The sequence below is a fragment of the Protopterus annectens genome, chromosome 6.part1 (genome assembly GCF_019279795.1).
Source record: "Protopterus annectens isolate FY-2018-M chromosome 6.part1, PAN1.0, whole genome shotgun sequence".
In the NCBI taxonomy this organism is placed as follows: domain Eukaryota; kingdom Metazoa; phylum Chordata; order Ceratodontiformes; family Protopteridae; genus Protopterus; species Protopterus annectens.
Genome location: NC_056738.1, coordinates 281,970,455 through 281,991,809, shown reverse-complemented (window position 1 = coordinate 281,991,809; position 21,355 = coordinate 281,970,455). Strand labels below are relative to the sequence as shown.

The 21,355-nt window shown below is 39.7% G+C and overlaps 1 protein-coding gene across 2 annotated transcripts in view; it reads left to right on the top strand.

Moving 5' to 3' along the window:
• ERBB4 (erb-b2 receptor tyrosine kinase 4) overlaps positions 1-21,355 on the top strand; it is a 4,056,904-nt gene that overhangs the window by 2,673,527 nt on the left and 1,362,022 nt on the right. For both annotated transcript variants that reach the window (XM_044075709.1, XM_044075708.1), the window contains exons 8-9: positions 568-681; positions 20,100-20,226. In XM_044075709.1, the coding sequence (XP_043931644.1) occupies positions 568-681; positions 20,100-20,226 (241 nt within the window). The remainder of the gene's footprint in view (positions 1-567; positions 682-20,099; positions 20,227-21,355) is intronic.

Sequence of the window (21,355 nt, the reverse complement as noted above, 5' to 3'; positions counted from 1 at the left end):
ATTATTCCTGGAGAACTTTTAACAGAACTGTTAAATACTAGCCAAGTTGTGAGTAGATGACAAACCATCCAGCACTTCCCCTTGCATTTTACTACAACGGATTCCAGAAGCTAAAGGAGGATTTCTGTGATTTTTATATATTCAAGAGAGTCAAGATAACACAGCCTGCAGTTTTAAGTGGAATAGAAGTAACTGTCCCAAAGCTGAATGTGTTTGTCCCCTTTAACAGGTATTCCTTTTAATGCTTTACTATTACATTTATTTGAAATATTCTTGACTCTAATTTAAGAGCCAATGATCATTACCTTTACATTTCTGTAGCTACTGACTACAACTACCTGTTGCTGAAAATGAATGATCCCCTGCCAATGTCACTGTAAGCTTAAGGTGAGAAAAGATAAGATATACAGGTAGGTGCAGTGGTAAGTGGTATAACTACAGACAGGAAGACACAAAATGCTTTCAAGTATAATTCAAGGTATTAGTAGCTATATAAAACCATTGCCTCATCCCATGAAAATGGGTCCTATTAAAACAAACTCTAATGTTCTGCCTTTCTCTTTGCAGATAACTTTGTTGTTGATCACAGCTCTTGTGTGCGAGCTTGTCCAAGTAACAAGATGGAGATGGAAGAAAATGGAATCAAAATGTGCAAACCATGTACTGACATTTGTCCAAAAGGTAGGTTGGGAGTTTTTTTTTTTAAATGTGTATTATCACATCAGTCAGAATAAAGGATTTTAGCAAACATAACCAGTCCATATTAATTTCACAGCCCTCGGCGTCTTAGTGCAAAAAATCTGGACAATGCCTAAAATAATGGGGGACAAAGGCCCCAAAATAGGGACAGATTTTAAATATTGCTCTTATAAACATAGAAAGTTGCTAGAATAACAGTTTTGTTTTGCTAGCGTGCATTTTCTAAAGGATATGAAGTCTGAAATTCAAATGTCTGTCATTATTTTCTGACTTCAATCTTCAATGATTTGCCAGAAAACCACACATTTTATGAGGAAGAGACCAAAAATATGAAGCAAAAATCTGGACATTTGAGAGATATGATTCATTTCTGTATTTTTGTCTGTCCTGGCAGTTTTAAGTCATCATTTTTTTTTTGTAATTACTATAAAAGAATGCGGCTGGGTCACTCATAGACCTCTTCACCAAAAACTGGTTGGTTTACTTTGACTGAATGGAACTTAGAAATAATCTTTTTCTTTTGAGGGTGCTGCTCCTTAATGCTTATGAGGAGGAGATCATCTGGCATCTTTTCTCTTTTATAAGTTATAGGTCAAAATATAAAATAAAGCTGGAGGTTCTGTTCAGTCAGCTGGTCACAAATAAATGGTCATCAACAAATCATTTTTTGTGAATAATGTAAACAGCTACAAAAGGGGATTTTATTAACATGCACAAAAAGTAGAATGTTAATTCTATTGTCCAACTCTGCCTAAAAATATTGCCAATGGTATTGTCAAGTAAAGAAACTTTTTGTGGTGTACACTTATGAAGTATCTCACATCTTTTGAAATAACATAAAAGTATATACTTTTATATTTTTTATTATAAAATGTATTTCCTGCTCATAAAGAGAAATCTGACAGATGATATATCAAGTAAAAAAAAAGTCTAATTTTGCTTTCTTCAGGAAATTTATATCACTTGCAGTTCTGAATGCTACAGTGAAATATCCTGATCACATAATATGTACTTTACTAAAGTATTAACATTGACTGAGGAAGTTTTCACAGTTTGCATTCTCCTGAAATACAACCAAGAGAAAAAGGCCAGTTATCTTAAAAGCTGCACTGACTTCTATGTTACTAAGAGCTATTATAAAGTGTCTGCTTAGCTTAAAATGTATGCTTGCAGTCTTCCTGTGCTGAGCATATGCTAGCATAGAAAATTACGCAATTCAAACTGTCTAAAATGTATTTTAGAACAGAAACATGCTGTGTGTAGATGGTTATGGGAGTGATTTTTCTCAGTGGTTCAAAAGCTTAGGAATATAAGTGATCTGTTGCATATTATAAAAATATTAAAAAACTTATAAGAGCTTGGACAAGTCCTTTTCATTCTTAGTGGTAATAAAACAAAATGCACTTATTTCACATAGTATTAGATATCATGCAGATTAGAATGATCACTTTTATATTTACTTGTCATGTTTGGGAACAATGTACCTGCTATTTCTGAGAACATAATCCCTGTCTAGTTCCATTTTAAAAATATAATTTTCTATGTCCATTATATCTGTAGTGATTAAGAGCTTAAGGTATAATGTTCAAGTTCAAAATGAACTGAACTAGTGTAAAGGTGTCAAATTGTTTCATAAATGTAAAAAGCATTTTGATTGAAAAAGTAATAAAAAATCTTGTGTTTTACTAGTCTGACTAAGTAGAAACTACAACATCTGAAAGTCTAAGTTATGTTTTTCTACTCTAGTAAATGTCTGCATCTCACAAACGAAAAGTCCTCCAGAACAAAATATGCAGTATGCTGTATGATGGTGGTATAATGTATTCATCTAAGAAGTATGCAGGAAACTAAAGTCAGAGATGAGCATATTAATTGGCATTCTCTTAAAACTGTTAAATATGAACTTATTCTTAAATGACTGTTTTATCTTGTTCAGTGTAGCAGGGGAGATGGCTCCTATTCTGTCTTACACTGAGCACATCAGAGAACCAGCTCTGGATGAAATGTTAGTCTTTAACAGGGCACACGCACACATGCACGCCATCACATGCATTGACATACACAAGTGCGCATGTGTGTGCAGGCACACACTCCTCAGAGTCTCTCTATCATGCATGCACACCCCACACACAGCCAAACACAAACACAAACACATTCCATCACACATCATAAACATATTATCAGTTAGTTTAGATGATTGTCATTCAGTGTATGGCATGTCTTTCGAGCATATGCTGCCATTGGGAGGACATACAAACATCACACTGATAATACCCCAGCAGAAACCAGACCAGGTATTCAAAGGTTGTGGCAATTTCAGTGATAATGCTTAGATATACTTCATTTCTGAATGCATTTCAAAATGACATTCTTTTCATTACCTTCTGAAGCATGATGTTCTTGCTTCCCAAAAGCAGTACTTCTTTTAAATATACCGCAAGAGGCTTTTAGTCAGGAAAAAAACAGCACAACATAGTATAGTCGGTGTCACATATTTATTTTATTTATTAGAGTAGTACAGTATGGACCCAGGTTCATTAGAGCAGTATTGGATGGACCCAGGCTGAGCAGTACAGTACAATAAATTACAAGAGTATGATACAGTTACATGGGGTTTTGAAAGTTAACTATGATTACTGTATATTGGTTAGACAAAAATAAATTAACGTCTCCTATATATTTGCAGCATTATTCTAGTATATCAGTAGCATATTAACAATGAGTATTTACAGCATTTAAACAATATCTACTAGGTAGAGTCTGATGTTACTTTGATAAAAGTTACCATCAATTTGCAGATATTCTTAAGAAAATTATGAAATTAAATGTTTCCTGGCCACAGTGGAGATAACTAGCTCTCTAAGAAAGGGCAAACAAGTTTCATAGCTATGTGACTATAGAGATGAATTAAACCTGTTTTGTGATAAAACGCATGTCTCAAAGATTTATCTAGGCAAATATTATAGAGGAAATCTGTTCAGCTGAAGAAAACACTGAAAAGCATAATGCACCAACAATAAGAAGAGTTCTTCATTTCACAAAGAACAGAGAGTGTCTACAAGCCCGATCTATACTTAAAAAGCAGTATGATTAGTGAAAAACACAAATGAAAGGACTCTTTAAATGCAGTATGACCATCTGAGGGAAATTTATTTTTTTGTTATCTGAATTTGTTTGCTGGGGTAGAGTAGTGATCACTTCTACCAATTTCACTCTCAGCTTGGGTCCAAAAACTGACCAGTCATACAAAATAGATGAGTACCATAACACAAAATGACACAAAAGGCATTCATGAGCAACACAGAGAAGTTCAATAGCCATAGTAGTAGCATATTCATTCACAACATTGAATTCAATAAATACTGCTCCTTTAAAAATCAAACCAACATCAATTTTGCAAATAAGTAAAACAAAAAAACTTGTAGCAGGATAAGTCCCCTTCCTACACTGTCAATGTGAGATGCTTTATTGCACCACTCCCTTAATTAAATATACAAACCATATTTTTGCTTAACCATGGAATAAGTACAAATAAGCATAATGGTTAAAGTGTTTCTACAGAAATATGGCAACACTAAAAGTGAGTGCTAATTTCATTTGGCGTTCATAAAAGTAAACACAAACATGGAATATCATAAAATAACAGAGTACATGACAAACGATGAAGCGGTGAAAATCATAAAACTCTAACTTGCCACCATAGCATGAAAATTGCAGAGTTTGGGTGATAAATATAAAATGTTTACCACAGTGTTTTTACTAAACATGGAAGCAAGCTTTTTTAGGAAATAAGGAGAGATGGCTGATGTTTAATGTAACCATTTGAAATGTCGAAACCCACTATAGCAAGTTGATAAACACAGAAACGGACTGGCCGAAAAACAGGCATGTATATATTAAAGTCTGACGTGGACATTTCCTGGAATATTCCTTTTTCTCCAAGGTATGGCAATGTTAAAGTTGGTATATATAAATTCAGGGTGTGAGGGCTAGTCCCTCACATCAGCTGCACTGAGGGGGGGGGGGGGGGCTTGCCCTCTGCAGTAAAAGAAAATTAAAGGAGAAGTGTGATCTTCAAAATGAATATATTTTCAGTCTTTTTTTGGCTTGTCAGCACTCTGCATTTCAACAGGAGCCAATATTTAGTCAAGGAGTGGGTACTAGGAAGAACTTCAATGGATGCTGATGTTTGTCTGTTTTATTTATTTATTTGGATTTGTTTCTGGGTTAATGAGCTGGTTCGAGAACCATTTTTAGCCACAATCAGGGAAACAATGGCAGTGATAAAAGCATGTCAGCTACGTACTTATACCAGCATAAAAGGTATGCGTATTTTTGATAGAAGTTCAACATAAATTAGCATGATTTCGATAAATATACAAAGAAAGCAATTAGTTGTTGGCGTGCTCTGCAATACAGTGTACTTAAAATTGAGGTGACCTCATTTTTTCCTTTCTACAACACAAATATTTACAGTAGTACCAATAAAATGTTTAAACTGTGCTGGTGTTACCAAAACGTGCTTGTTTGTTTTCATTGTTATATTTTTATATGTTACTTGTGTTATAAATGATGCAGTCTAAAAAAAATAAAATTATTTACTATAAAGCACTTATTAAATGCAGTTGCTTTAACAATGAATGTAAACATGTATGTTAATGTCTCTCTTCCCAAAATACTTTGGATGGCGCCATTTTAATTCTTGTACTAAATTATCCTTAGTGTTTGTCACTTATTTGCACAAGAAAAAAATACGGCTTACTCGAAAAGTAAATGCACTGCAGTTTAGTAATACTGTTCATCTTTAGCGGGCTATTTGATTTAGTCATGAAACTTAAATCGATACATCCTATCCAGTTATTATATATTTAATTCTATCATTTATGTCATGTTATGACCGAACAGTGACCAGAACATGAGGCTAAAAGATTATACTAGTCTTCTTTTGTTGAACTGAATGCAACCTTGGTTAGTATTTTTGCAAGAAACTCCATTCATTTCTGAACATTGTTGATATTTTTATGCAAAATATACATAAACTGGGTTCATTGATCTCAATTTCATATCAACCTGCATATATAGTTAAGCTTCTAAGATGGTTTATTGGGAGTAAATGCCAAGCCTGAAATCTAGCTTTTGCTAAAATGAATATAGATTGGTCCCACATGTATACTAAATGTATTAACTATCTAGAAGAATGCACACATCTTGAATGTCATCTAATAATCTTGTATAACAACCTGTAGTACCTAGAATTTGATTGCTCAATGTGCCAAGAAGCTTGGTAAATGGCTGTATCTGTTCATGACTTGTAACATGCTGTTCTCATTTGATATCATATATTCTCTCTCACACTTTTTTTTTTAGTTTGCAAGGTTTTTCTATCTCTCCTAGTTTTAGAAAACATACCAACTGTCCCTCCCTCAATGCACACAATTTGAAATGTGCATTGATTCATTTATATTTTAGAGTTATTGCACAGGTATTAGGTTTTTGTGGTACTACCAGTGAAGCTGACCACAGTCTTTTTTTTTTTTTTTTGTTTTGTGCTTTTGTTTTCCATAATAAACCTTTTAGCTACTATCCGTAAAAAAATATCTCTTTCATTTGTATAACCTATTCCATATTCTCTGCATTTTTGTATTGTCTTTGCCTGCCTTCTTGCTTAGTAAATTATACAGTCAATAGGCATTCAAACTCAAAAGTATACACACTGATTGGACAAACCAGTTAGCATGCTCATTGTAAATCCAGAATTCCACACAGGAAGAAGTTCCATAAAGCTAACTTTCTCGGCACTAGTAACCAAGAATTCAAAATGTTAAAAAAAGCCCTTCACTGCAATATAAACTGCTTTGATGAATAATACAAGAAATAAAAAAAAAATCCCAATTTCTTTGCAGACAGTATTTCTGCAGAAAGCTCCACAGCATACAGTAAAAAAAGAAAAGGTAAAAACTCTTCCCTCTATGGAGAAGAATAATGCAAAACATTAAGGAAAAAAACAAAGCCCTTTTAAATTTTAGGACCATTTCCACAAGAAACCCCACTGTCTACTTCTTGTCTCTCCAAATAAACAGCTCTCATTACTTACTGATTTCTTTCTTTAGTGATCTGCCAGAAAACTGCAGTATTTAACCACAGTACAGGACAAAAGTCTCTACATTCTGTGGACTTCACAAATCATCCCATCTCAGACTAATATTATGAAAAAAAAACTGCAAAGATACCAGAAACTTGTAGAACAGCACTAAAGTCCATTAATACAATAGCATTATTTATAAAAGGTAAGACTTTTCCCCTTAAATAATGTCATTGTATAATAGCAATAATCCTCTCCTGTGCATGGGCAATGCAGGATTTACCCACAGTTGCCTTTGTTTAATCACTCAGGCTTTGCCTTAGTTATCAAACCACAGCAACTTTGGGGAAATCCTGTGTTACCCACATGTAGTCATGGATTATTGCTAAATTCATATATTAATTTTCTGTCTCATAAAATTATACAGATTCATCCTTTGCATCATTCTATAAGAGTTTTACCATACTAACAAATTAGACTGTAACTGTGTGCCTAGGTCAGGTGAGTTGCACAGGATGTGCTTGTGATGTTTATTGTATCAAAGACTTGTTGACAAGAAATGTGTCAAGTTCCCATCCTTTGAGTTACATTTTCAGTGCTTAAGTCCAAAATATAATTAATGACATCAAAGGATAAGGTTAAACTCTTTTTGGATGAGTGTAAATAAGGAGATCGTTATACATTGTTTGAAAGGACATAGGGGGATCTGGATAGGTTCATGTCTTACCATAAAGAGGGCATTTTGGATTTAATGTTAGCATAGATGTCAGCTATCCCTGATGCTCAGAGATGTCCCTAATGTTACTTCAGGTTTTTCTCATTTCCATTTGGCAATCCTAAAGTGGATGATTTCTGTAACAAAATACTGAGGATTAAAATCATTAACCTGCAGTGGTAATTAGAGGTACACTTTTTCATTTTTCAAAAAGTGAAGTTTAGTGCTAAGCTGTTAACCCCAGCTGGTTTCTACGTAAATAACATCAATTGACAAAGTGTGTTCCTACATTTGTGCCTGTGTTCCTTATTAGTGGAGCTTTATCTATAACTAAATTGTTAAGCGCAAGAGTTAGGATGTATTGTATTCAAGTTGGCATAGTCACACAAATTAGCTACCACAAGAATGGAGCAACGATTAGCATTTTGAATCCTTTATTCCTCCCTTCTGATAATGTTTATTTAAAGGCTACCTGTAGAAATAAGCAGTGGCGGCTTGTGCTATTGGACTGCAGGACTGCAGCCCCCCCACCCCAGCTGTACAAAAAGAAAACCAAAAATAAAACAAATCCTGGAACTCATGCATGCATGCATGCATGGAAACTCAAATTCTGACTGCTGTTTAACCAGTCCAGATTCGGAAGCAGTCCACAGATGCTCCAGAAGTCTATGCAGTTGGAAGGGGATTGGACTGCAAGGTCTGCAGTCTGTGCATACCCGGAATGCATAAAAGCAGAGCACGCATGCATGCTCGGCATTCTGACACCGAGAAACAGAGCTGCTGCTTTGAATGGAGTTTGGGGAACTGGCTTATGGAGGAAACATGTGTGTGTGTGTGTGTGTGTGTGTGTGTGTGTGTGTGTGTGTGTGTGTGTGTGTGTGATACCTTTAACTCGGGGCTAGAAAGAGTAACTCAGGTTCAAACCTTCAACCTTGGGTGCAGGTAGCAAGAACCTGAATTCCCTACCCACCACCACTTGTGAAAAGCATTCTGTACCTCATAAAATCTGTGATTTTCTGGATTTTGAATTCACTAAATAATGATAGACATTTGAATTTCAGACTTCATATTCTTCAGAAAGTACATGGTTACACAAAATATTTTATTCTAGCAATTTGCGTGTGTGTGTGTGTGTGTGTGTGTGTGTGTGTGTGTGTGTGTGTGTGTGTGTGTGTGTGTGTGTGTGTGCGTGTGTGTGAAATGCCCCAGTTAACTATAACTGATGGCTAGAGAGAGTAACTCAGGTTCAAACCCTCAACCTTGGGTGCAGGTAGCAAGAACCTGAATTCCCTACCCACCACCACTTGTGAAAAGCTTTCAGATTTCTGCCTCATATTTTTGTTCTATTCTGTTCCTCATAAAGTCTGTGGTTTTCTGGATTGTGACTTCATTAAATAATGACAGACATTTGAATTTCAGACTTCATATTCTTCAGAAAGTTCATGGTAACAAAACATTGTACTCTAGCAATTTTCTATGTTTATAATATCGATATTTGAAATGTGTCCCTATTTTTGGGGTTGTATTCCCCCATTATTGGCTTTGCACAGGTTTTTTTGTGCTAAGAGGTTGAAAACTATGGTGAGAACTGAATTTACTGAATATGTTTGGGGGCTGTATTCCCCCATAAGTGGCTTTGACCAGGTGTTTTGTTCTAAGAGGTTGAGAGCTATGTTGAGAACTGAATTCACTAAATGATAGCCATTTAAGTTTCAGTCTTCCTGTATTTCAAGAAACAGCTGATTTGGCATAGTGTAGTGTACTGTAGTACACAGGGTCCTGGGTTCAAGACTTGGCAGTGAAATGCATGTCGGTAGCACAGCATTTTATTCTAGCAACTTTCCAAGGTTATACAAGCAATGTTTAAAATGTGTCCCTGGGTTTTGGGTATTTGTCCCCCCCCCAATAAATTTTGGCTTTTTCCAGATTTCTTGTGCTCATGTGCTGCAAAGTTGAGAGATGCATTTGAGTGCTGAGTGGATTTTTCAAGGACCTAAGAGCTTCAGGGGAAAAGATTTTTAGTGCTGCTTATGCTGAGTCTGCTTGCATTGTTAATAGCACAGCAGGTAGTGTACTTGCTTTCAATGCAGAAGGCTGTGGGTTCTACTCCCACAGTATGTAGATACATTGCTGATACTGTACTGGGTTGTACTTGTAAAGGGGGTGGATGCTGCAGTCCTGATAATGTCCTCTTTGGTGGAGATACCTAGTAACTATCAACCTGTTATCAGTTTGCCATCTATTGCAATATTACTAGCTTATCATTTTTTTAATATAACAAAGCAATTTATTCCTCAAGCGCATCATGCACTTTATTTGTAGATGAAACAGCGAAATACAAAGTTGTTTGCTAGCAGCAACCTCTAAATTAGTTACAGATCTCTTTAATGAGGAATTATTTAGATGACTTTTACTTTTGCAAAGATTCTGCATATTTACTGATACTGGTGGATTTTAGAAGTTTGAGTAGAAGTTTATGATGGAAATGTTCTGAATTGGGCAGTTTTGTCATTATTGGTGCATGCATTTTGTTTCATTGTTTACTGGAAAAATGTTCAAAACAATAAATTTAAAATGCCCTCTAACAACTGTACTTTACTATACAAGGAATATAATTTAATACAATCAGGAAGGTGTATCAAAGAACACAAGTATGTTTCATGTGCAAGGGGCCTATAATTTGAAAACAGCCTGAAGTTAATTTCATCTGCCACTGGCCAGATGTATTTTCTTTGAATGTGGGTTTCAATGCTGTTTCAATGAATGTGAGTTTCAAGGGCAGAGAAGTTTTAATTATAAGTCTATTTTCATTGTGTTACTGCATTGCTTTGTTTAGCAGATGTCTATTAGTTTCTGTGCTGTAAAATGTAAAATAAAACTTTTAAATGAAATCCAAATCATCATAGAAGTAAAGCAGTATGCACATTACAATGTTTATAGTACATGGGGTGAAATAGCCAAGTAATGGGGTAATGGGACATTGGAATGGCTGCAGTGGGGAGGCCCCATTCGACCATGATTTTGTGAGGGGGGAAGGGCAGCAAACTCAAAGACAGCCCCAGCTGAACTATACCTCTCAACTGTCTAGATTTTCACAGAATTAATAGATTTTGGCTTCTTATTTGTGGTTTGTTCCTCATAAAATTTGTAGTTTTTTGGCAAATCATTTAGGAATGAAGTCACTAAATAATGACAGACATTGAGTTTCAGACTTCATACCCTTCAGAAAAAGGCATGCTAAAGCAAGACCTGTTATTCTATCTACTGTCTAAGTTTATACAACAGCAATTTTTAGTACTGTCTGTATGTTCCGCCAATATATTTGGCCTTGTCCAGATTTCCTGCTTTAAGAGGTTGAGAGGTATGTGCAAATAAATCGCTTTATAGAATTAGGTATATCCAAAACTATCAACTGTCCTTGACTTTGGCTCAAAATGTTGCTCTCCCCCTAACAATCCCTCTGCAAAATGGCAATTTTGGAAGAAAATGTGGAGGGTTTACAATTAAGAAATAATTGTAATTATCAGAGTTATTACTTTTATTTAGAAATGCATGCAGATTCTCTTATTTTGTCAGCTGCTCAACTTAATAGTACTAATATTAAAAAAGTGTCCCTTCTTTGACAGGTTCCCAGCTGTATTGTGTGGCTATTTTATATTTTTGCATCACATTTTTGTTCAGTTTTTCATAAAATAGTGGTTTTCTGGCTAATTAGTGGCAAATCATACAAGACTGAAGTTTGAAAATAATGACAGACATTTGACTTTCAGATTTCGTACCCTTCAGAAAATTCATACTAATGCAAGATCTACTATTCTATTATCTTTCTAAGGTTATAAGAACAATATTTAAAAATTGTCCTTATTTTGGGGTCTTTGTCCCACTTCTATTTATGGCTTTGTCCAGATTTCTTGCTCTGAGGTTGAAAGGTATGACAAATGTGTCAGGGCTATCACTGTCAACTAGAGACATTTCAAATTGTGACATGCTTGTTGCAACCCACTCCCCCATGTACTGACTCTGGATGTGTCCAAGCAGTTATGCACTGTACATGTGCAGAGTATCCCCCTATTCAAGTTAGACACAAGTACTACAGTGGCTTTTCATCTGTCCTTGATTTTGCAGAATATTCTGTTTTTTGTCACATTTTATACTGTTGATTTATGCTTCTTATTATTCAGAAAATGCATGTTGCTGCACTGCCTGTTGCTCTGTGTTTAAGTAGCAATGCTTTAATGACCATCAGGTAAACTTATCTGAGATCGTGAGATACATGTAAGCTTTAGGAAGCATACTGTTAAAGAATTACCAACATTGAAAGCCTTTTTGTTGTTGCCATGCAGAGAATATTTACATAACTAGATAGCATATAAGCCTTAGGTATTGAAATGCACATGACAGTGTTTGTAATAAAGGACAGGATTACATTATTTTCAGAATCTCACTGCATTTTAGAGACTTGCAATCATCTTTGCAGGCTTTACCTGTAAACTAAACAGAATACCAATCTATCATGAGTGGTCCATAACCTGTGCAGTAATCCTTTAAGCAATTTATCTTGAGCTTGTTTCTTGTTTGCTGTTCATTTTTTACTTTGATCATGTTTTCCCCATGAAACAAGTAGATAGTTGTTGTCAGGCAGCAGGTCTTTTTTTGGATAAGAAACATTTTTACAAGTGGGGGTATCACAGAGATTGCAACTTTCAGCATGTTACATGGTACTTTTATAAAGCTGAATAGAAATTATAATTACAACTGCAATGCAAGGAGAAGTGGTTTGAGTTGAGTGCTGCTTGTTTTTCTATACTTGATTTTGGCTGGCATTCCAGTAATGTATTTAAAAAGTAATTTATTTTTTCATGCCTCACAACCTTTTTGTTTCCATCTAGATATTAAGTAAGCTGTCATGTAGCCAATGCATTGAAATATTTTCTTTTCTTCTACACTTCATTTTGTCTTGATTGGTCTCTCATAATGACTGTTTGGCACCCAGGGCAGCATATTTAATTAAAGTCCCAGTTTTTGTGGTTTTGAGCATAGTTCCATCCCTTTCTAGTTGGTCACAACCCTTCCCATTGGCCCCACCCATTCAGCTGTCTCCTGGAGCCCCCCCCACTTTGATTTGAAGTCACCAGCCACCACTGGAAATAAGTGATTAAATGGAGGCTTCAAAAATGTTTGTACCACGTACCTTTATTTAGCTGCTGATGGGTTGTTCTCTGATTCTCCAGTTTCCTCCTTCATACCAGAAACATGCCATGAAATGAATTAGCAAAGTGCTAAAGTGCTTATAGGCACATCTGTGTGTTTGTGTGTGTGTGTGTGTGTGTGTGTGTGTGTGTGTGTGTGTGTGTGTGTGTGTGTGTGTGTATGTGTGTGTAGCTGCAATTGTGTGTGTGTGTGTTTACATATATGTGAGTTTCATGATCAACTAACTCGCAATCCAAAATTGTTTCTCTGACAAAAGGATATTGCTTGCAGGGATAGACTCCATCTCTCACAGAACCTTAAACAGGATAAAGCATGCAGTGAAGAATGCATGAGTGCATGAATGAATAAATATTTGCATCTGCATCAGCATTTCTGTTGTCTTGTTTTTCTCATGTACACTAGGATTTCCAATGTTTCCCAAGTTTGTCAGGAAATGTGGGATCTAATTACCTCTCATGCCCTTTTGTAAAACATCCATAAGTCCTCCACTTTCTTCTATGGCATTTAAGGAACTTAAATGTTACTGAAACCATCTTTCCAGGCATAAAACAGTAACATTTAATTATGTTTAAGAGAAATGCATATTTTTCTATTGAACTCTTTGCTCTTATGAGGATTATGATAAAAATAACATGTTAAGTTGTCAATCTTGCCTTCATTCTTGCTTTCTTTGTTATGACTTTTTTTTATTTGGCAACAAATAATCCTTTGTTCCATATGACTTTTACTTTTGTTACCCATTTGTTATATTGCAGTGATTGCATTTTCATCGAAGTGACTGTAAACTGCTTCAATTCCAGTATATAGTCTGTGTGTCGTCTGAAGTTATTGGCCTACACTTTTTAGGATGGCTTACAGGTTAAATAGTATTGATGTTAAGTTGTCAATCTCGCCTTCATTCTTGCTTGATGGGTTCGGAGCCGATCCTCGGCTCCGACTCGGCACTTGCTAAGCTCGAGAGTCACTTTTACCAGCTCGAGGCAGCCCCATATCCCATGATGCAAGGCGGTAAGTACCCAGATCTCGTTTGCCGCTTCGCTGATGAGGTCCTCCTTTTACCAGCTCCTGGTAAGTGATTTATACACTACTACTTTTGCCCCTTTTTCAGTTTAAAGTTATATTTATAGTTAAAATTAATAGTTTTAGACTAGTTTTAGTCCTTTCCTGACTAAATTTCCCTCTCTTCTAAAACTTTTTAGTCAGGCCTTCTCCCATCCCATCCCCCCCCCCTTGTTAGGGTGTGTGTGTGTGTTTGTGAGACAATATTTTTTCCCTTTTGGGATTGTTAATTTCTTGGACAGGTGTTGTGTGTGTGTGTTTTACAACATGTCTAAGGAAAGGGTCTCAGGCTTTAAGAAGTGTGACTCGCGCTGTCAGAAAATGTCTCTGACAGACGGTCACACTTCTTGCCTATACTGCCTGGGACCTCTCCACCTGCAGGACTCCTGTGCGATTTGTCATTCTTTTAGCTGGAGAGTCCTGCAGGAAAGGAGAAATAAGCTTATTTTGAGGGGCCTTCTTAAGCCGGAGGGCTCTCCGGCTAAGTCGGCTCCATCTAAGACTTCTAAGTCTTCCAAGGCCCAGGCTTCTGTGTCCAAGCCTGCGGCCTCGACTCCGACTCTTTCAGAGTCGAGATCGGCTCCGGCTGGAGCCGATTCTGGTTTACACAAACCTTCGGCACCGATGGCTATCGGTGCCGATTCTGGTTCGACCACTTCGGTGTTGGCTCCGATCGGTTCCGATCACAATGTGGCTCAGGCTTCGGGATCGGCGCCGATCGGCTCCGACACCCTTACTTTTATGGCTGTATCGGCTCCGGCCGGAGCCGATGCATCGAAACTTTCTGTCGGTGCCGAGAAGTTGTCGGCTCCGACAGTTTCTATGGTTTCATCAGCTCCGATGGTTCCTTCGAGGAAGAGGTCTAGGTCCCCTTCCTTGGAGCCGATACTCTCGGCTCCGGCTTCTCCTCTCCTCTCGGAATGGAGCCATCAGAGCCGATCTTCCAGGTCATCCAGGCTTTCTGACCATGATTTAGAGAGAGTGGTCAGTAGATTACTAAAATCACAGGCACTGGCCCAAATGCTACATAGTCCGTCTCAACAGACGACTATTAGTCCACACCCCATTGCAGTTCCTCCTTCGACTCTACCCCAGAGTTTGGAGTTGGAGTCTTCGGGAATAGTTTCTGCTACGGCTGAGGGACAGATACCCCCTTCTGCTCCTTCAGCCTCTACTCTTATCTCCTCTTTGAGACCTTCCTTAGAGGGATTCGGTGGTCGGGCTTCCCTGGTCTCCTTCGAGGGGGTGAGTGGCATCGGACCCTTGTCCGACCCCACTCTTCCCCTTGGAGCCACGGCCTTGGTGAGCTCGGCTCTGACATCTGCCTCGGAGCCTTCCTTTTCGGTGGGTCCTGGAGTTCCTGGCTCTTCGGAACGGGTTCTCTCGGACCTCCCTGGGAGGGGAGACTTCGAGGTGATGAAGAGTGTGCTGGCCACTGGACTCAGCCAGCAGTCTGTTCCCTTAGCTCCTCCCTCTATGGTGCCTGTAGACATCTCTGCCACTTCTCTTGCTCCCGGACCCAGAGATCCTCCGCCTCAGGTTTCCCCACTGGGAAGAACCCCCTCTTCCGAGGATTCTCCTGATTTGTCAGGAGATCCTCCGTGGAAGAGGACCTGTAAGAGGAAACACGTAGACTCCCCCGAGTCTATCACTTCAGATACTGACTTAGATGAGTCAGAGGGATCCCCAAGATCCCCCTCTGAGGATGTCTCCTTCTCAGACATCCTACAACTCCTTAGACAGAGGGGAAACTGGCCCACCAATAATCCCTCTGAGGATGAGTCAGTATACCTGGAGGCATTTGGATCTCGGCCCTCCACCTCCTGGGTGTCTCCGCCTTTTGACCCCCTTATGCAGGTTATTGCTCGAAAGGCGTGGGCTGCTCCTGACTCTGTAGAGCCAGTCCCTAGGAGGCCTTCTAAATTTATTACTGCCCTGTCGGACAAGCAATTCCTCACAAAAGGTGTCCCTGCTGATGCCATGGTGGTGGCGGCTGCCACTAAGAAGGAACTTGCAGATCCTTCCGTACCTGTCCATCCTCCTAATAAGGACTCTAGGACCATGGATAGATATGGTAAGCGGATGTTCTCTTCAGCGACCTTTGCTATGCGTTCGCTGAACTACCTATGTCACTTCACCAGACTCCAGAGGGATATCCTTAAGGAGCTAGGTGAAGTAGTACAGGATCCTACAGCTGCAGGGGCTCAAGAAAAAATTGCTTCACAGCTAGGAACCCTTAACTCTATTGCTAACTCCTCCATGCGGCTGATATCATATGCTGCTGATGGAGCGAGTTGGGCCGCAGGTACAGGTGTGGCTCTTAGACGCCAAGCCTGGATGCAGCTCTGTAATTTTGCAGATCCCTTTAAGGTGTCCTTCACAAACTCTCCCTTTGATGGGTCAGCTTTGTTTGGCCCTCAAGTGAAGGAAACTTTGACCAGGTGTGAGCAGGACGGCAAAACTCTTTCTGCCGTAGGAGTCCGTTTTTCCACCCCTTCTAGACCTTACCCCAAAGGGCAGAAGGGTGGCAAAATGTGGTTCCGCAAATCCCAAGGAGTCACGCCATATTCACGTGGTCAGTTTACCCCTAGAGACAGAGGGGGTAACAACAACAGATGCTGCTCTAGAGGCAGAGGGGGTCCACAAAACCAGGGAAACAGAGAGCCTCTCTCTGACAAGCCCTTTCAGCATCCCTGAGATGTTGCCCGGCTGTCCCTCCTTGGAGGCAGTCGGGGGAAGACTATCGCTGTACCCAGAAGCCTGGCGTTCCCTCACTCAAGACAGATGGGTAGAGTCGATCATATCCGAGGGTTACAAAATTCCTTTCGAGGAAAATCTTTTCTATCCCTCAAATTCCCTTCCAGATGTACCACCCGGTCTAAGGGAAATTGCAGAGTTAGAAGTCTTAAAACTACTGCAAAAAAGAGCCATTCAGCCAGTTACAACAGATCATTCAGAGCCCGGAATCTACTCAAGGTTCTTTTTGGTCCCCAAAAAGACGGGAGACTGGAGACCAATATTGGATCTCAGCAGACTCAGCAAGTCTGTGAGGAAGACAAGATTCCGAATGGTCACTCTTCAGTCAATTCTGCCCTTCTTACAGAAGGACAACTGGATGTGCTCAATAGATCTTCAGGATGCGTACTATCACATAAAAATTCACAGACGCTCCAGGAGATTTCTCTGCTTTCGGCTGGGGTCCAGTCATTTCCAGTTCAGAGCCCTGCCCTTTGGTCTCACTACAGCCCCCAGAGTGTTCACCAAATGTATGGCAGTGGTCACGGCTCACCTGAGACGTCAAGGATTCCAGGTGTTTCCGTATCTCGACGAGTGGCTCCTTTCAGCCACCACCAGGCATCAGCTTGTTCAAGCCAGGGATTACACAATAAATCTTTGTTCTCAATTGGGCATCTCGATCAACTCCGAAAAGTCATCCTTATTGCCCTGCCAGTCTATTACTTTCATAGCCGCAAACTTAAACACTGTTCGGATGTCAGCTACCCTTACAGATCAAAGAGTTTCAGACATTCAAAGTCATGTCAGGATCATTCTAGCCAACAAGAAAGTACAGGCCAGAATGGTTCTAAAGGTATTAGGCCTCATGGCTGCGGCCATTACTCTTCTTCCCCTGGCTCGCTTCTACATGCGCCTTCTTCAGTGGATGTTGTTCACTCAGTGGTCTTGCCAACAACTTCCAATGCGTCACCAAATACTGGTGACACAGATTTGCAAGAATCATCTTGCTTGGTGGATCACTTCTCCCCAGATTCACCAAGGCAGACGCTTTGTACCCCCATCCCCGGTAGCCACTGTCACCATGGATGCCTCCCTGATCGGGTGGGGGGGTCATTATCAGGGCAGGATGGTTCATGGGACGTGGCAACCTTTAGAATACCACCTGCACATAAATGTCCTAGAGATGAGAGCAGTGCTTTTAACGTTGCAAGCCCTCAACGACTTTCTTCCTGTAGGGACAATTGCAGTCCACACAGACAACATGTCTGTAGTTTGGTATATCAACAAACAGGGCGGAACCAAGTCCTACCCCTTGTGTCGAGAAGCGCTCAGACTTTGGCAATGGGCAATCTCCTCTCATCGGTTTCTGGTAGCAACGCACATCCCTGGGAAAACCAACATTTTAGCAGACAGATTGAGCAGAGCTATTCTCATGCCTCACGAGTGGTCTCTCAAGCAATCTATAGTGAAAGAGATTTTTCTGGAATGGGGTCGCCCATGTTGCGATCTTTTTGCTACTCCCCAAAACAGCAAATGCCCAGACTTCTTTTCTCTCTTCCCACTGCCAGGCCATCCCCCCAGAGATGCCCTGACCCAGGATTGGCCCCAGGGACTTCTTTATGCCTTTCCTCCTTTTCCTCTAATCCCTCAAGTTATCCAGAAAGCAACCGTTTTGAGAGCCAAATTGATTCTCATTGCTCCTTATTGGCCTCGACAAATTTGGTTTCCGTTCCTCCGCGTCACCTTTTGGTGCAGCCGTGGCATCTGGACCCAGTGCCAGATCTTCTGATTCACCAATCCGGTCAGCTGCACCAGTCTATCCCTTCTCTCAACCTCACAGCATGGTTGCTCCACTTCCTTCCTTAGCCAGGCTTCCTATGATCTCTAACCCTGTTAGAGACATCCTAGTAGCTTCCTTAAAATCCTCTACCAGGAGGATTTATACAAGCAAATGGAAACGTTTCTCTTATTGGGCTAAAGCCAAGAATATTGATCCCTTCACTGCTCCAGTTCAAGCAGTTTTGCATTTCTTAGCAGAGATTTTTCACGCGGGCTCCTCTTCTTCCACAGTTAGAGTTCAATTGGCTGCTATCTCGAACTTTCATGTCGGGTTCGCAGATCACAACATTATGTCCCACAGGCTTTGTAGAGCCTTCTTGAAAGGAATTTTCCTCCTGAAGCCTCCAGTCAGGAGTCCTCCTCCTCAATGGGACCTAAATTTAGCGCTGACATCCTTGATTCTTCCCCCCTTCGAGCCAGCTGTTTCTTGCTCCCTGAAATTTTTTTCATGGAAAACTTTATTCCTGGTAGCTATTACATTGGCTAGGAGGGTGTCTGAACTTCATGCTCTATCTGTTCGCCCCCCCCTATTTGGTCTTCCACAAAGACAGAGTATCATTGAGAACTAATCCGACCTTTTTGCCTAAGGTCGCCTCAAAGACTAATTTGAATCAAGCCATTGATCTCCCTGTATTTTTTCCAAACTATTCAAACAGATCGGAACAAAAACTACATTATCTTGATGTCCTCCGCCAACTCAGATATTATTTGGACAGAACAAAACAATTCAGGAAATCCGATCAACTCTTTGTTTCCTATGCTGATAACAAGAAAGGCCTTCCTGTCTCAAAAGTGACCTTATCTAGATGGCTTTCTTCTGTCATCTCTGAAATTTATCAGCACAGGGGAAAACAGCTGTGCTCAAAACCTAAAGCACATTCAACCAGAAGCTTAGCTACTTCTACAGCCTTTCAAGCTAGACTTCCTTTAGACACCATTTGTGCAGCGGCCACTTGGGCCACTCCTCATACATTTGTTTCCCATTACAAATTGGATTTGGCCTCCAGGGACAGAGCCAGTTTTGGCTCTACCGTCCTCAAGAGTCTGTTCCATTGAGCCACCCAGGATAGAGGTGCTAGGGACGCGGTCCCATCAAGCAAGAATGAAGGCGAGATTGACAACTTAACATTGAGAAGTTATGTACCTACCATAACGTTCCATGTTAGTTGTCTTCTCTCGCCTTCTTTCTTGCGACCCTCCCTCCTTCCCCCAGGCCTGGACAGACCTTTCTCTACAAAGAATTACACTTCTGAAGACCATACAGAGCTGGTCCTGCTACCATCCTGCAGGTTTTTCCTTTCTTCTTTCTTCCTTTGGGAAGTTTTTATGCTAGGTGCTATTGCCCTTTTGTCATCAAACGAGATCTGGGTACTTACCGCCTTGCATCATGGGATATGGGGCTGCCTCGAGCTGGTAAAAGTGACTCTCGAGCTTAGCAAGTGCCGAGTCGGAGCCGAGGATTGGCTCCGAACCCATCAAGCAAGAAAGAAGGCGAGAGAAGACAACTAACATGGAACGTTATGGTAGGTACATAACTTCTCAGTCACTATTACTAAAAAAAATCATAGCTGGTTTAGCTATAATGTTGTTCCAAGTACTAACTGACTGCTAAAAATAACAAGCTGAACTTTAGACAAATAAAGCCTGGCAGGTATATTGTTTTGCTAGCACAAAGCTGGTGATGCGGCTTGCTTTTGTATAGAGCTGTGCAAATAAGGATACCTAAAGAATGATGCTGATATCTTCTTTCATTTATAGCTTGTGATGGGATTGGAACAGGAAGCTTACAGTCAGTCCAAACTGTGGATTCCAGCAACATTGACAAGTATGTGAACTGCACTAAAATCAACGGGAACCTCATCTTTCTAATAACTGGAATAGATGGGTAAGAATATAACATGGATTTATACTCCTTACAGCATGGCTAACTAAAGGAATTGTTGATTCACATGTGCTAGCTAATAGTTACACAACAGCTAGGTTAAACAATACTAGAGAAAGAACTCTTATAACCTACTAAGTGTTTTTAACACAGACCGTCTTAAATTGACAAACTTAACTTTGTTAACAGTCTTGTGTGTTACTGCAGTATTTATTTTTGTATTTATAATTGAATTACTGCATAGATGGGGTGAAGATAATTTAACTGCATACATATGTATTTTATTAATTCTGTTAATACTGTGCTAAGAATCTGAGATAATGTACCGAATGCCTCCCAATGTGTAGACGTTTTTTTGAATCACCATAACAGTCCTTTATTCAGAAGGAATTTAAACTTTGCTGAAAGTTACCCAGTTACGTGGGTATCTGATGAGCCAAGAGAGGTAGGAAGGAGACCCTTCTTGCCAGCTCACCCACCATGGGAAGGAAGGATTTCTGCCAGAGATTTAACACATCCACAGTGATGCCAATGGTGTGGTAATCATGTTGTAAATTACCAGTAAGGACTCAGCTTTGAAGTGGGACTGAATCTAACTGATGCTACATGCTGTCATGCATATAAAGCCAGTATCTCATTCTTGATAGGACACAAAAAGATCCTGTGGCCTACAGGAGAGTGTTTTTGAAAGTACCAACTACTTTGCTCAGAACCACTTCACCTTCCTAAACTGCCAGTGGTGTGCTCCCAGATGCAGTGGATAGTACCTGAACAAATAAGGTAAAATGGAGCAATGGAGACAGATCTGGAGCAGTTTATGGTCAGCTGGAGGACATGCAGAGGGCCAAAAATTAAAAAAATAGAATATTGTTTTCCATGGGTAGTAGAACCTTGCACATCTGTGTACTAAGATATGCACCTGCACCCCTATTATAAATCTAATTAAACTATGTCCTTGCACCCTTATTGTAAATGTAATTAACTCTAGTGTTATTGTATGTCATTTGGCACAGAGGTTAAGGTTATGAACTATTTTTCCTTAGTACAGGGTTTGATTGCCCTCAGCCCTCATTTGCCTACTGTGTGATCTTGAGCAAGTCACATAACCAGCCATTGCTCCCAGATCACCTCT